The sequence below is a fragment of the Heloderma suspectum genome, chromosome 7 (assembly GCF_057233095.1).
Source record: "Heloderma suspectum isolate Gila_16-S chromosome 7, 16-S_ref, whole genome shotgun sequence".
NCBI lineage: Eukaryota > Metazoa > Chordata > Lepidosauria > Squamata > Helodermatidae > Heloderma > Heloderma suspectum.
In genome coordinates this window covers 27,530,016-27,546,215 of record NC_139464.1, presented here as the reverse complement: position 1 = coordinate 27,546,215, position 16,200 = coordinate 27,530,016, and the positions used below count along the sequence as shown (strand labels likewise).

At 41.6% G+C, this 16,200-nt stretch overlaps 1 protein-coding gene across 7 annotated transcripts in view; it reads right to left on the bottom strand.

Annotated features, from left to right (window-relative positions):
- The window catches only part of BICD1 (BICD cargo adaptor 1), a 214,922-nt gene extending 199,967 nt beyond the window's left edge, over positions 1-14,955 (bottom strand). For 6 of the 7 annotated variants that reach the window (XM_084809446.1, XM_084809447.1, XM_084809443.1 and 3 more), the window contains exons 1-2: positions 14,489-14,577; positions 13,608-14,309 (exon numbers count right to left, since the gene is read on the bottom strand). In XM_084809446.1, the coding sequence (XP_084665572.1) occupies positions 13,608-13,820 (213 nt within the window). In that variant the 5' untranslated portion in view covers positions 13,821-14,309; positions 14,489-14,577. Of the gene's footprint in view, positions 1-13,607; positions 14,310-14,488; positions 14,578-14,686 lie in introns of those variants that run through there. The other variant, XM_084809441.1, reaches the window with a different exon arrangement.
- Positions 14,956-16,200: the final 1,245 nt, after the last annotated feature.

The following is a 16,200-nucleotide window of genomic DNA, read 5'->3' as shown; positions in this document are numbered from 1 at the left end:
GGGAAGCTCATCCATGCACAGCAACTCAATAGGTGCCCAGGGACAGGGCTACCTGCACTTATAATCCTGCTGACCATACATATTTAGATATTTATTCCCTGGCCTGACAATCATATCTGTCTGCATGGAATAGCAAGGACACAAAGTAAGGAGGTTTCTCCTTTTTTAAAAAATGTCATTTGTCTGATTTGGGAAGAAGGATACCAACTGGATTGTAGATGTCACTGCACATTTTTGATACAAAAATGGGAATGAGAAAGTGACAGAAAACTCCACTTATGCAATGCAAGAGACATTATAGATCAGTTTGTGAGAAGACATACCATCACAGATCTATTCACATTGAAATCATGGCTTTTTAAATGTTTAGAGAGCCAAACTAGATATGACACAAACTGTGTGAATACAATAAACATGCATGTTACAAAAAATGTAAATAGCAGACACAGAGGGGCTCAAGATGCATAGGGTGGGGAGGGTGAGTTTAACCCTTCGCCCATTCCATAGTCCTGATGAAAATCACCCCTTGAAACTGCTATTTGCATTGCAAGAGAAGCCTTCATTGCTGCTAAGATCATGGGGTGAGATATAGACTGGGACTCTAACCCTTTGATTCATTTTTATTTATTGAATATAATTACAATCATTTATTCCATCCTCATTCTCTCATAACTACATAGTTGGAGCAACAAACAGGTGGCCAATCCAGTTTGTGTACTCAGTTGTGCTGCACACTAACTGCTTCTTGATGTTCATTTTCCCCTCAAAGTTCTGCTGGTTTCAGTGTATTTTATCTACTTTTTCCAGTCCTTTGTTTGATGCTAAAAGACATCACCTTTCGGTCGACGGCCTGGACTGTATAACTATCATCTCACCCATTGGCAACATTCCTGAATTATATAATCATTGCCTCCAGTTAAGTGGGCCTATCTTATCTAGCACCTTCTTCTTTATCCATATTTCAACAGACCACCATCAGCTTTGCACGTGTGTACACCTGTAGGATTTCCCACGCTTCTCCTCTTTTCTTCTGATAATGTCTGTTCATTCAGACATCAGGAACCCAATCCCCCTATTAAGGTCCTTACATGACATTTACCCCTGCGGCTGCTATTTACATTTTTTTAATATACACATTCCCCTTCATGGATCACTGCCTTGTTGTGGCAAAGGGGCTTGCGTAACTCAGTGAAGCCATAAGCTATGCCGTGCAGGGCCACCCAAGACGGACAGGTCATGGCAGAGAGTTCTGACAAAATGTGGTCCACTGGAGAAGGAAATGGCAACCCACTCCAGTATTCTTGCCAAGAAAACCCCATGGAACGTATCACAAGGCTAAAAGATATGACGCCGGAAGATGAGCCCCTCAGGTCGGAAGGTGTCCAATATGCTACTGGGGAAGAGCAGAGGGTATTTCCAAGTAGCGCCAGAAAGAGTGAAGCGGCTGGGCCAAAGCCGAAAGGACACTCAGCTGTGGATGTGTCTGGTGGTGAAAAGAAAATCCGATGCTGTAAAGAACAATATTGTTTAGGAACCTGGAATGTCAGATCAATGAATCAAGGTAAGCTGGAGGTGGTCAAACATGAGATGGCAAGATTGAACATCGACATCTTGGGAATCAGCGAACTAAAATGGACAGGCATGGGCGAATTTAATTCAGGTGACCATCATATCTACTATTGTGGGCAAGAATCCCTTAGAAGAAATGGAGTAGCACTCATAGTCAACAAAAGGGTGGGAAAAGCAGTACTGGGGTACAATCTTAAAAATGATAGAATGATCTCAGTACGAATCCAAGGCAAACCATTCAACATCACAGTAATTCAAGTCTATGCCCCAACCACTGAGGCCGAAGAAGCTGAGGTTGATCGGTTCTATGAAGACCTACAACACCTTCTAGAACTAACACCAAAAAAAGACGTCCTCTTCATCATAGGGGATTGGAATGCTAAAGTAGGAAGTCAAGAAATCACCGGGATAACAGGCAGGCATGGCCTTGGTGTACAAAATGAAGCAGGACAAAAGCTAATAGAGTTTTGCCAAGAGAACATGCTGATCATAGCAAACACTCTTTTCCAACAGCACAAGAGGCGACTCTACACATGGACGTCACCAGATGGTCAATATCGAAATCAGATTGATTATGTCCTTTGCAGCCAAAGATGGAGAAGCTCCATACAGTCAGTAAAAACAAGACCTGGAGCTGACTGTGGCTCAGATCATGAGCTGCTTCTTGCAAAATTTCGGCTTAAATTGAAGAACGTCGGGAAAACCACTAAACCGTTCAGGTATGACCTCAATCATATCCCTGATGAATATACAGTGGAGGTGAGGAATAGATTTCAGGGATTAGACCTGATAGACAGAGTGCCTGAGGAACTATGGACGGAGGTCCGTAACATTGTTCAGGAGGCAGCAACGAAATCCGTCCCAAAGAAAAAGAAATGCAAGAAAGCCAAGTGGCTGTCTGATGAGGCTTTACAAGTAGCTCACGAAAGAAGGGAAGCGAAAAGCAAGGGAGAAAGGGGAAGATATACCCAACGGAATGCAGAGTTCCAGAGAATAGCAAGGAGAGACAAGAAGGCCTTCTTAAGTGAACAAAGAAATCGAGGAAAACAACAGAATGGGAAAGACTAGAGATCTCTTCAAGAAAATTGGAGATCTCAAGGGAACGTTTTGTGCAAAGACGGGCATGATAAAGGACAAAGAAGGCAGGGACCTAACAGAAGCAGATGAGATTAAGAAGAGGTGGCAAGAATACACAGAAGAACTATACAAGAAAGATTTGAATGTCCCTGATAGCCATGATAGTGCGGTCACTGAACTTGAGCCGGACATCCTAGAGAGTGAAGTCAAGTGGGCCTTAGGAAGCATTAGTAACAACAAAGCTAGCGGAGATGACAGTATTCCAGCCGAGCTATTTAAAATCCTAAAAGATGATGCTGTTAAAGTGCTGCATTCAATATGCCAACAAATCTGGAACACTCAACAGTGGCCACAAGACTGGAAAAGGTCAGTTTACATTCCAATTCCAAAGAAGGGCAACGCCAAAGAGTGTTCAAACTACCGCACCATTGCGCTCATTTCACATGCCAGCAAGGTGATGCTCAAAATCCTACAAGCTAGGCTTCAGCAGTATGCGAACCGAGAACTACCGGAAGTACAAGCTGGGTTTAGAAGAGGCAGAGGAACTAGAGATCAAATCGCCAACATTCGCTGCATCATGGAGAAAGCAAGAGAATTCCAGAAAAACGTCTATTTCTGCTTCATTGACTACGCTAAAGCCTTTGATTGTGTGGATCACAACAAACTGTGGCAAATTCTTAAAGTGATGGGAGTACCAGACCACCTTACCTGTCTCCTGAGAAACCTGTACGAGGGTCAAGAAGCAACAGTAAGAACCAGACATGGAACAACCGATTGGTTCAAAATTGGGAAAGGAGTACGACAAGGCTGCATATTATCACCCTGCTTATTTAACTTATATGCAGAGTACATCATGAGAAATGCCGGGTTGGATGAATCAGAGATCGGAATTAAGATTGCCGGGAGAATTATCAACAACCTCCGATATGCAGACGATACCACCCTAATGGCAGAAAGCGAAGAGGATCTCAAGAGCCTCTTGTTGAGGGTGAAAGAGGAGAGTGCAAAAGCTGGTTTGAAACTCAACATTAAAAAAACGAAGATCATGTCATCTGGCCCTATCACTTCCTGGCATATAGAAGGGGAAGAAATGGAAGCAGTGACAGATTTTACTTTCTTGGGCTCCAAGATCACCGCAGACGGTGACTGTAGCCATGAAATTAAAAGACGCTTGCTCCTTGGGAGGAAAGCTATGGCAAACCTAGACAGCATAGTAAGAAGCAGAGACATCACCTTGCCGACAAAGGTCCGTCTAATCAAAGCTATGGTTTTCCCAGTAGTAATGTATGGCTGTGAGAGCTGGACTATAAGGAAGGCTGAGCGCCGAAGAATTGATGCTTTCGAACTGTGGTGCTGGAGAAGACTCTTACGAGTCCCCTGGACTGCAAGGAGGTCAAATCAGTCCATCCTAAAGGAAATCAACCCTGACTGCTCTTTGGAAGGACAGATAATGAAGCTGAAGCTCCAATATTTTGGCCACCTAATGCGAAGAGAAAACTCCCTGGAAAAGACCTTGATGCTGGGAAAGACTGAAGGCAAAAGGAGAAGGGGACGGCAGAGGATGAGATGGCTAGATAGCATCACGGATGCAATGAATATGAACTTGAGCACGCTCCGGGAGAGAGCGCAGGACAGGAAGGCCTGGCGTGCTATGGTCCATGGGGTCACGAAGAGTCGGACACGACTGAACGACTGAACAACAATATACACATGAATTGCTTTCATGCATTTAGCATCATGTCTAGTTTGGTTCCAAGTGCCAATATAATACAGATTGCACTGCAATTACCTTAAGGTCACTTTCACAAGCTATGCAAGAACAAATTTTCCTCTGTAATGCATTATTTTTTAAATGTCTGAATATCATTAATGCAGCATGCAACACAGGAAATTGAAAATAAACTCCTGCCATTTTTTTTTTATTCCAGTTGGTTTGGTTGCATGCATGCAATCACCCCTAGGACACGGCTGTAAGAATGCAAACATGTTAATGTCTCAGCATGCATTATGTGGGTCTTTATGACACCACTGAGTACGCATCTAACAGAAAAAGAAAACTCAGTGTCTTGTGAAGGCAACAAAAGACTAACTTTTTAATATAACACTGAAAAACACTCTAACAAAATGTCCCTCTTAAAATAATAGTTCAGTAGGAACTGCTTCCATTAGAAAGAAGTAAAATACTGACCAGGTTTACAAATAATGACAACCAAGGTTTTTTTTAAAAAAAACCTGAGTCACCATGAGCAAGCCAGTGTGCTACTGCACATGACTCGATCACCCATGAGAACCGGGGCCACAGTATCTTGAGGCCTACCTTTGCCCAGTTAAACCTGCCTAAACCCTAAAATTGGCTTCGGACACCCCACTCAGACCTGTCCCTAACAGGAATGGTACATTTTTTGGTGGTGGCACCACAGTTATGAAATTCCCTCTCCAGTGAAATCTGGTAAGATCCCTGCCTTCTTACCTTTTTATGACCTTTAAAACCTTCACTTTTAGTGCTTGAATTATGCTGTTTTAATGCTTTGCAATTTTAAATTATTTAATGTTAGTAATGTCAATTGTTTTTGCAGCCACTAATTGTGAGCGTTGTTAGTTACATCTGTGTATCTTATTGTTTTAATATGTTAATTTTTATTTTATATTGTATGTTACTTTGATTTTATATTGAAGCAGGATAATAATAAATGGAATAACAACTACTATCCTTGCTTCTGTTATCCTAATATTTTGTTATTTGATTATTAATACTCCCTTTTGATCTCCCATGTAATCCCAGTTCATTGAAACAGTATGTTGTACTGCCTTCTTCCATATATCATGCAGATATGGTTACAGTGAAGATGAAACACTGAGTCAGTCTTCCCTTTTCTCTGGGCTGCTGCTAACCTTTTGACCTTGCCATGCTGCAGTTTTTATGGATAGAACAATACAAGATTCTATCAGTAGCAAACGTACAGAAACTGATGGGTGTCAAAATACACTCAGGTTAGGAAAACTAATGTTGTTCACAGTCACTTGCTATTATTATAGTTAACTCCTAGAAAAGGACATTCCTGTCTCTTCAGTCCAGCTGCAATCACTTATTTCACAAAAAGAAAGGTTTCTTTAAGATCTCCAAGATGTCGATTTTCTTTTAAAATGTTGTTTCTTCTTCACAATTCATTTTAAAGACAGAGTATGATTCCCACAGCTACAACAATCTGAGGAAGCTATTATTAAACATGGATGACTCTCTGCTAATACAAAGCTATGAACACCAAACCTTTAAAAACAGTTCTTCAGATGAATGATCTATAGTGGAAGCAATAGAAATTACTATGCATTCACATGACTTTGATGCTTTAGTGGGTCTTGTTGGAATCACTGTGTGTGCTATAGCATAATGTGACTATATCCATAGGGTTTAGGAGAAAATTAATGGGGAAAGGGAATGACAAGGAATAGCAATCCACATGGAAAAGACAGTTTATCCAAAATTATATTTTTAAAAGCCCCAGGTGCAATCCAGCTCCACTCTACGCAACAAGAGTCTTGCCACAGACCTCATGGGAGTGCGGATTGCACTACTTGTACACCCTCCCACTTAATCTGCCAAAAAGGACATAAGGGGCAAAACTGCATGAATATGAAATAACCAAGTAGTTGTCTAGTAATGGGCTTCATGTTAAACTATGTTGATAACAACAGATAACTGTGAAACTTAAGTCTTCCAGTTCAGAACTTACATATGCAACAGAAAAACAAATGAATTCAAAAATCAGAGTAAAGCTATTAAATACATTTGCTTAGCTTTAAAAATGGTTTTTGAATGGAAAACCAGACATAAAATGTGTTATCACATGTTCTACTCAGTTCATGAAAAATATGTTCTGACACATAAACTCACATCAGAATCATGGTTAGAATGACCTTGAATAATTTCCCTTTAAAAGCTTGTATAGCACAGAGTATGTGGTGGGCATCTGGATATGGGATTTTCCCCCCCCCTCATGTTTTGAAATTATTTTGGGATCAACTCTGCATTCCCCATAGAATCCTTGCCTCTTGTTACTACTGTACACATGGCAGAGCTCAGCCACTAATGGTGTATGCTATTCCCTAAAATGAATTCCACAAATCACCTTAATAATAGTAATATTATAATGCTTAGAATTTTGGGAGTATATACTATCTCAATATAACAACTTTATAGGGTAGGTTAGTATTATTAGCCCCTTTGGAGGCTCTGACCTGGTTTGCACATAATGACAATTCATTAATAACTTGTTTAATCCATTAATTGTTGGGGTTGCATGGGAGCGAGTAAGCATGCTGCCTCCCACCCACTCGCTGCTTCCACTTTGTATCCAGATTATAAAACAACTGTTGACATGCAAACCTGGAACTCTGGGTTGTTCAAGGACAAACAACTCAAGAATGTTAACCCAACAACAAACCCAGGCAGCCCCAACAATTAATGTGTTAAACATGAATTGTGGTTATGTGCAAACTGGATCATAGTTTCTGCTTCCCCAACTCCTGATCTTCAACTCAGTTGTGTTACAGACAGTAGCTGTTGCGTTACTTTAAGGCCTGTTAAGCATAACAGTATTTTTGTATCTTCCCTTACTGGGCCAGTTTGCACATAATGGCAGCAAATCTTGTGTTAATTAACCCATGATTTTTCAGGATGCATGCCGAGCACACACCACTTCCATTTTATGTAAACAATTTCCAGTCAGAGGTTGTGAGCGTGATGTGCAAACCCAGACCACTAGGTTGCTTAGGGCTAAACAACCAAGCAGTTAACCCAACAACAAACCATGAGTTAACTGCTGGGTTGTTTAGCCCCTAAACAATCCAGCAGTCTGGGCTCACACATCACTGTCCCCACCTCTGATCGGGCCTATCAGAGGTTGTTTACAGAAAACAGCAGCAGCTCCTAGGTGGCTTGCTTCCCTGCAGATCATGGGTTAAATAACCCATGATTTGCTGCCGTGACGCATGAACTGGGTCATCATATAGAAGTGAGGTGTATTGCTTGCTAGTTGTGCAAATACATGTGATAGAGGAGGTTGGACTGGCGTTGTGGCTGCTGATGTCACAAAGGCACTAACCTCTCCTTTAAGCAGAGGGAAGGAGGGCTTTTTCACTATGCAGTCCCAAGGGGAGAAGGGTGAAAGGTTGTGGGCTGCCCAAACACACTCTATTACAAATTGATCCCCTCCCTCTCAGCTTCCATCCTCCACTCACACCAGCAAAATACTTCTGGAAGAAAAGGCAGATGGACAGGCAGAAATGTGGGACATTGTATGAAATTTCTTTTTGAAGGGTTTAATTCTTCATATCTTACTATCAGTTCCTGTAGATATAGTATTCATTTTAATAACATTTCATTCAATCCTCCCTAAGGCGACATCTCTTTCTTACTGTACATTACAACCGTGAAAACAGTAAGATCAGCAATACAGGTCTGTTCACCTTCCAACTCACTTGTCCAGTTCTTTGAAAACATAAATGTAATAGATAGAATGATTCCTCACTTCTTCCTGAAAAATGCTCTTCAACCAAGGCAGCAAACATAATGCTTGCCCTACTTATTTGAACCCAAATTTTTATAAGTTCATTAATTACCATTTTGTTTTACTCTACTATATATACCACATCAGTACCACAAAACACCAGTTTACTAGTTTTCAATACAAATAGCCAAAACCAATGTATTATATTTCAAAGGTTGTTGTACAATTTGCATTTAATAGGCCATCGCATAAAATGGCAAGAAATAAATATAAAGGGTGATTGTTTCCTAATTTATCTTAGATGTTTACTTTCCTATCTCAATACTATTTTTACACGACTTCTATGGTGGTATGTGGTAATACTGGATCCTGGACAAGAAAAACCATCTATGGGCTGCCATTGGCTGTACTACTCTGCTCCTAAGAGTTTCTAGTTGCCACTGATAGAGCTCCTCCAATTCTAGAGAGAAACAAGGCAGAGAAAAGAACCTTACAAAGCACAACCCTATACATATCTACTGAAAAGCAAGTCCTACTGAGTTCAATGGTAAGTGAGTTCAGGACTGCAGCCTCAGGGAAGAAAAGGCAGGAGTAACAGGGACACTTGAAAAGAGGGGACAGGGACCTGAGAATGCAATGGGCTAAGGGAAGAAGGTGTATCTTAGGAGAGTTGAGGGAATACTCCAGAGGAATAATAGGGAAACAGAAACCACAGGGAGAAGCCTGGGCAGGGAAAGAGAACAGCTAAGCCGTAGAGAGAAAGGAGAGCTACTTGCAAAGGTGTAGATCATCTTTGCTGATATAGGGGAAGACAACTGTAACACTAAAAATGCTTTTACTGTCAAGCACATCTGCCTTACAACCAAATAACCAGTATCCCAAATTCAGTTCAACAGCACCAAGCCACAAAAAATGTCAACAACTACAATTGTTTGCTTGAATGTCCTGATTATTAAAGTAATGTGTGTGAAAATTTATATTCCAAAGATAAGAAGACGAAGAACCTAAACTCCCATGAAGGTGCAGAAAGCTTAGAGAGAGCTGTAAGGGGGAAGGTCCAGCTGCCTCACCTACCTTCATCTCCTCAAAATTGGATGAAAATGTATGACTCCTGTAGATAGTGTTAGAGTTGAAGGGGAACTGAATAGATTCTGGCACAGTTACAGTGAAATGTATAGCCTATAGCATTACCTTCTTTAAAGAATATGCCAGGTAGGACCCTACTAAGACATGCAACACAGGTAGTCTGACCACAGAGCATCTTGAGGGACAAAATTGGTTTGGATAAGATATGATGTCCAGCAGAACCAATAAATGGAACTAATATACCATGAACTCTGCTCTTCTGGAAGGATGTACAGTACAGTAAGAAGAAAGGATAGTAATGGTATTGTGTATTCCTATAAATACGTTACAGCTGGATAAACACAGTGACATGTACTCCATACTTAATTATAAAACCATTTTATTTCCAAGTGGGAGTGAAACCATCCTAAAGGTAGGGTGTGCACTCTAACATTTGAGGTAATTACAGTCACCCCATAACTAATAATTAGTTGTGCCTGGATATAGCTATAATTCTCTAATCACTATGCTAGAGATAAAAACTACCTAGACCACTAGACCACTTTTTCATCAGATCTAGATAGAAGACTTATATGAAGTTCCATTCCAGAAAAGGGAAGATGTCCAACCAATGTTATCATCTTTTCTGAGACACTTCAGTAATGTATTGGCAATTGTATTATATTGCAAATTGATTTAATAAATAAGCTTTATTGCTCATCAGTATGTCAATTGTGTTCTGTATGTGCTTATTTGTACCTTCCCTTTACATACAGGAAACAGATGGGGAAAATGGATTTCTATCACTTAGAAGATGAGCTGACAAGTAGTTTGAAATAGTGACTTGGCAAAAGTTTTTTAAAACCCTGGACACCGTGGAAAACCTAGATTAGATGACAGACATATTTTTAGGAAATATCCAAGAGCCAAAGCATTTATATGGTCATGAAGATAGTTCACACTTGGGAAATGAAAAGAAATAACTTTACTTTGACCCTCTAGATATGTCTTTTAAGTAGTATTATAAACAGTTCTGAGAAGGCCTCCATTCTCTCCTCCGTAGAAGTACTAAGAACTCTGAAAATGAATCACAAGTTGATTGCATTCACCATCACATTTGTATGCTGAATGGGGTTACCAACTTTTTCTAGCAAACATTCTGTGCTATTAGTAGTTGCATAAGAGGCTGAAATTAAGTACATGAAGGTTTACCCATTAGCGCACCTCCATGCTTTCTGAACCTGCATCACTTAAGTTTGTGGCTGTCATACAGATAAGTCACAGTAAAAAGTTGGCAACCCAAATACTGGAAGCCAATATAGTCACTCCCATAGTACTCTAAAGAAATCTTCTCAGCATAAAAGCTGTGCAAAAACTCCCTATAGCGTTTTATTTATTTCATTTATTTAAGAAGATTTATACCCTGCCCTTCCAATGTAAGTACAATGCTCAGAACGCCTTACAACAGGTGAAAAACTACAAGATAAACCTTTTCAGAATTGGAAAATAAACAAGACTTAATTCAGTCCTGGTTTAATCTGATCACATTACAAACCAATCTAGTTCTTTGCATGATCTCTTATGCCAGCAATGACCCAAAACAGTTCTTAGTTGTAAATCAGCACCACAGTTAATAACACAACCCTATGCATGTCTAGTCAGAAATAATTCCCATTGAGCCCAATGGGACTTACTCCAAAATACTTGGATATAGGATTGCAACCTAAAGCTGTCACCAGATTAAAAAAAAATCTTACACCATAATCCTACACATATTTCCTCAAATGTAATGCCAGCTGTGTTCAATGGGGCTTGTTCTCAGGGAAGTGTGCGTAGGAGTGCAGCCTTAGTTGATTAATCATCCGTACTTTTAGCAATCAATTGATTAAATCCTGATATATTACCTGTGTTATAACAACCATTCTGAAGAAAGAAGCATCGTTTGGCTTTATTTTTAGATTATGCACTCATCTTATAGAAGATGATGCACCCATCTTATTTTAGATGATGCACCCATCTTATAGAAGAGATGCTCTGATGTGAAAGAAAAGAAAGTCTTTTTACAAGTTATCACCTACCACCCTAATGAGTACTTGCATTAAAAATCCTTATTTTTTTATCTGCTGTTTAATTGAAGGGACATCTTAATCAGTCAAAAAGTTAGTTGATAAATCATCTAGTTTATTAATCAGATTAAATTATCATTGATTTCCCCAAGAAACACTAGAAATTGTAGGTTTATGAGAATGTAGAGTATTACTTGTGAGAGAGCCTCATTGAACTACAGAGTCCCTTGTACAGAAGCAATTACAGTTAAGATTGTGGTGTAGACATGCCTTAAGAATGTCGTTGCCAATTGTATATTTGGGTCACACTCCCAGAGATACAACCTCTGTAAAGCACATTGACCTTTACTTCTTCGCAGTGAAACCTACATGCAGTTAGCAGCTTCTTCACAACTCTTCTTGATCATCCCAGAGTGCAGGACACGGAATAATGGGCTCAAGTTACAGGAAGCCAGATTCCGGCTGAACATCAGGAAAAACTTCCTGACTGTTAGAGCAATATGACAATGGAACCAATTACCTAGGGAGGTGGTGGGCTCTCCCACACTGGAGGCATTCAAGACGAGGCTGGACAGCCATCTGTCAGGGATGCTCTGACTTGGATTCCTGCATTGAGCAGGGGGTTGGACTCGATGGCCTTGTAGGCCCCTTCCAACCCTACTATTCTATGATTCTATGAACATGTTATTACCGGTGCATCAAGCTTTACCACATTCAGGTTCTGATCCTAGGCTCCTAAACACTTTTTGATTGCTACTGGGCAAGATCTTAACTGGCTCCTCACTCAGTTCCCTATTTGATGTCCAATGTTAGCCAACTCCAGGGCAGTCCTGCTTAGTTATTTCTTTTGATCTTGGTGTAGCTCAGGCTATTCAGCAATACTTTGCTTTTCTTTGGATCTACTACTTGCCCAGTGGTCGGACTCCATTAAACTCATCCTTCAACCTTTATAACTCTTGTCTGGGCCTAATTCTGCCATCATTTGTGTATAATAGCATCCCTTTATATTACATTACATGTCTATAGTTGCAACTCAGTTCTATTTCCCTTTCATTGTTTGGCCATACATTTTGCAATACCTGTCTATAGCAATCTCTCACTGATCTCCAATACTGGGATCCAGAAAGTTTTGGAGAATAAGTCATAGTCAAGCTTTCATTAGAGCTGACATTGCAAATCATATTATTGTTGTTCAGGAAAGAAACTGGACATTTCTCTTACCACGATTCATTTGCGTAAGCTGATGTTTTCTATGGAGATTTCTGTCACATTTTGGCACATATATTTGGGAGTAAATCCCACTGTGTGTAGACGGTTGGAGTTCACCCTTTGTCTTCTTTTGTTATTTAAATGAAAAATATCATAATGTCTGGACACAAACATGAACATATTTCAGAATTCAGAACTTGATTAATAGGATAATATACCATACATGCACACCTCTTGAGAGGGTGATATGCATTACCAGGATATAAACCTTTGTTATGTCTCTTCAAAAATAGTGATAGAAAAATATAAATACCTCAATGACACACAAGGATTAAATATAACTTTGAGTTCTGTGTGATTTTTAAAAAATGATTAATATTCTTCCCATGTCAGAAAAACTTGGTTTCCTCAGATCAAACATAGTTTTCTGTGTTGGTACAGAAATAATTTGGTGGAAAGATGGTGGATTCCACTAACAGGTGAAACTAAAACGTGTATATAAATAAACTCACAAAGACTTTCAACTTTTCTCTTCATTGATAATTATACTGTTATTTTTAAAAAGAGTAAAGATTTTCATTTTTTAAGCCTAAGTGTTCATAATGTTTCTCTTTAAATATCTCTTTCTGAATAACACCCAAGCAATCCAGTTATAACTGCATTAAATACCTGTGTTTCCATCAAATATCTGAAAGCAAGAAGTTGTGTTTATACAAATCTAAGCAATGCCTGTGTATTGCTGAGATTTTAATCAACAATAGGCTTAAAATATCACAACCATAATCCATTCTTAAGCATCTTTTATAGTCAGTGCTGATCCTTGAGTCCTGTGATAAATCACACCTTGCAGTTTCAATCTCATGCACACATAGCTCCAGGATAATTATATTTGGCCTTCACCACAAAACCATTTATTTCCTGTTCCTTAAGAGATACAGCAGTTCAGAGAACATCACCAAACAGAAGAGGTACTGGGGTGTTTTCCATCCTTTTTTAAAAAAACACACACAGAGAGGACATGTAGTGAGAGGAAAGGAGGGGAAAAAAGCGGGGGAGAACATAGGAGGGGGAGAAAGTGGATGACAAGAGCAGCAAATCTTGGAATCTAACTCACCTCTCTCAGTTGTTCTAGCTCTTGTTTAAGGACATCATATTCAGCTTCTAGCTCATCATATTGCTGCTTGAGGGTGAGTTTTTCTTCCAAGACCACCAGCCCATATTCAGCAGCCTGGATCTTTTCATGGGTTGTTTCTGTGAGCTCTTTGGTCAGTCTCTCTATCTCGGACTTGTAGTGATCCACAGTCTCCAAGATCTCTTCTGCAGCCATAGCCTTGGAGGATGGGGGGCGGGGGGGGGGGAGAGAGAGAGAGAGAAGGAAGGATGGAGATAGAAAGTGGTGGGAGGCGGTGAATGGATACAGGCACGGGTGGATGGCAGTTCTCCCTAGGATGCTCCTGAGAAGCAGCCAACTACATCAGCTTAAGGCCAGGGGAGAGGAGGTGATGCACCATGAAGAAGTGGAAATAAGGGGAAGGAGTTCAAAGCACCCCAAGGCTGCTGCACCATTTGTCCTTCGGCTTGCTCAGCTTCTTGCTGGCTCAACCCGGCATAGCTGGCGCTGGGGGAAGAGGAGGAAGAAAAGGGAGGCAGGGGATTTCTCCCTCTTTTTAGCCTCTCCCCCACCCCTCTTTTTTCTCTTCTTCTTTTTTGCTTATTCAGAGGCACTGGTCCGCCATGTCTCCAGGCCAGCTTCACTGCAGTCTTTCAACTCTCCACCTGCTCCCCCTCTCTCGGCCGCCGCCACCACTGCTGCAGCCTGTGGGAGGAAATAGAAGTAAACAAACAGACAGACAGACAGACAGACCTGGCTGTATATGATGCAGCCCCTGTCTCCTGGCCCCCAGGAAACAAATGAGGGGAAGGAGGTGGATGGAGGAGGGAGGGGCGGAGGGGAAAGAGAGAGGGAGGATGCAGGGAAAGGGGGGCGAGCATTACCATAGCAGGGCAGCCAGGGAAGCAAAGCCGACAGACGCCTCCTCCGGCCGCCTCGCCTGCCTCTCCCTCCGCACCCCTCCTAACGGCTGGGGAGAAGGACAGATGGGGAGATGACAGCTCCGCCTCCGCCTCCTTCTCCTCACAGCATCTCTCTTCCCGCGCTCCTAGAGGACGAGAGCAGGCAGGGAGGCTGGGCACCTCTTTCACGCTTCCACACGGCTGGCTTCCTCATGCTTCCCGCACTTCCCAGAGCCTGCCTGAAACGAAGGGAGGTTCAGCAGTTTGGGGGTGAGCGAAGGCGCGCGCGCGCAGCACTTCACTGCTGCACTGAGGTCGTGTCCATGTATACAGAGATGTCCCCAAACCCTTGAGGGCTTCCAGATATTTCTCCATCCCGCCCCCACCCACACGGGCTTTTGAAGGGGGCATCCTGCAAGGCGTCGTTCCAAACCACCCACCTGACCACCACCTTTAACAGAGCACAGTGAGCGCCCTTTATTCCAAAAGCCCACATACACGCCACCCCTCACCTAATCTTGCTTATGGTTGGTTGGTTGGTTTGGTCTGACACTGAAAATATTTTAAGAAAACATTTATACCTACGTGACATACACATGGTTTAATCTGACCCACTCTTAGTCAGTATCTGAAGGAGGCAGCACTGGAAGACATGATATAATAACGAAGAGGAGTGTTCTGCAAATCTTTTTTCCCCATATGTTACAAAGGGCCACTTCAAATGTGACATTATTTCTGCCAGGGACGTAAGCAAGGTGGGGGTTGACCATGTACAAAATATTTACACCATCACATGTAAAAGTCCCACAACTTTTGTGGCATATCATGTTTGGACATCCAGTGATTTTCACACATTCTGGTGAACAAGTTTTGAGCAGGTTTTCCTACATCTGTGTCAACTGGCGCTGAGTCCTCTCACACACCTGGAATTAGTAGGGTTCCCAGGCAGAAATGTGGTTTCCAGGCAGGCCTGACATCCATCACTTCAGTATTTAAACACTGCATACAAATGCTTACGTGTACCGGAATTTCTCTTCTGGTCGCAGCACTTTAATACACCTATAATTCCTTCCAATATATATTATACATTTTGCTATATGTATCAAGAAAGTCAATCAGAAAATATACTTTTTTTACAGTCGCACATTTGTAGCACTAGAGAAGCTCAAGAGTTCCAACTAGCATCTCCTCCAGTTTCACAGAGCATGCCGTGGCATTGTTTACTTGGATTTCCAAAAGGCTACGGACAAAGTCCCTCACCAAAGACTCTTAAGCATACTTAGCAGTCATGGAATAAGAAACGCCCTAACCAGGCGCCAGCTTGTCTGGCAAGAGGGGTGGGCTGTTGCGGGCAGGTGGGGAGAGAAGACGCAGCAGGGTGCCATTGGGCACCCCCCAGTGGCACCATCAGGAGGGAAGGGGCCAGCAGAGCCCTCTTAAGCTCTGTGCCCCTCCCAACCAACCTCTCTTGCTCTCACGGCTCCCTCCCACCCTCCCTTAAGCAGTGTGGGTTTATACTGGTTGCCCCTTTGGGAGCCATGTAGGAATTTTTGGCTCACAGTTTAATTGGCCTTTACCGTGTGTCTTTTTGCCTACTTTACACTATTATTGGGGTTGGGTGCATCCGGTAGGCGAATAAGGTCCAATCTCTCATAGGTCACATTCCAGTTTGTGGCTAGGACAGGCAAAAGGAG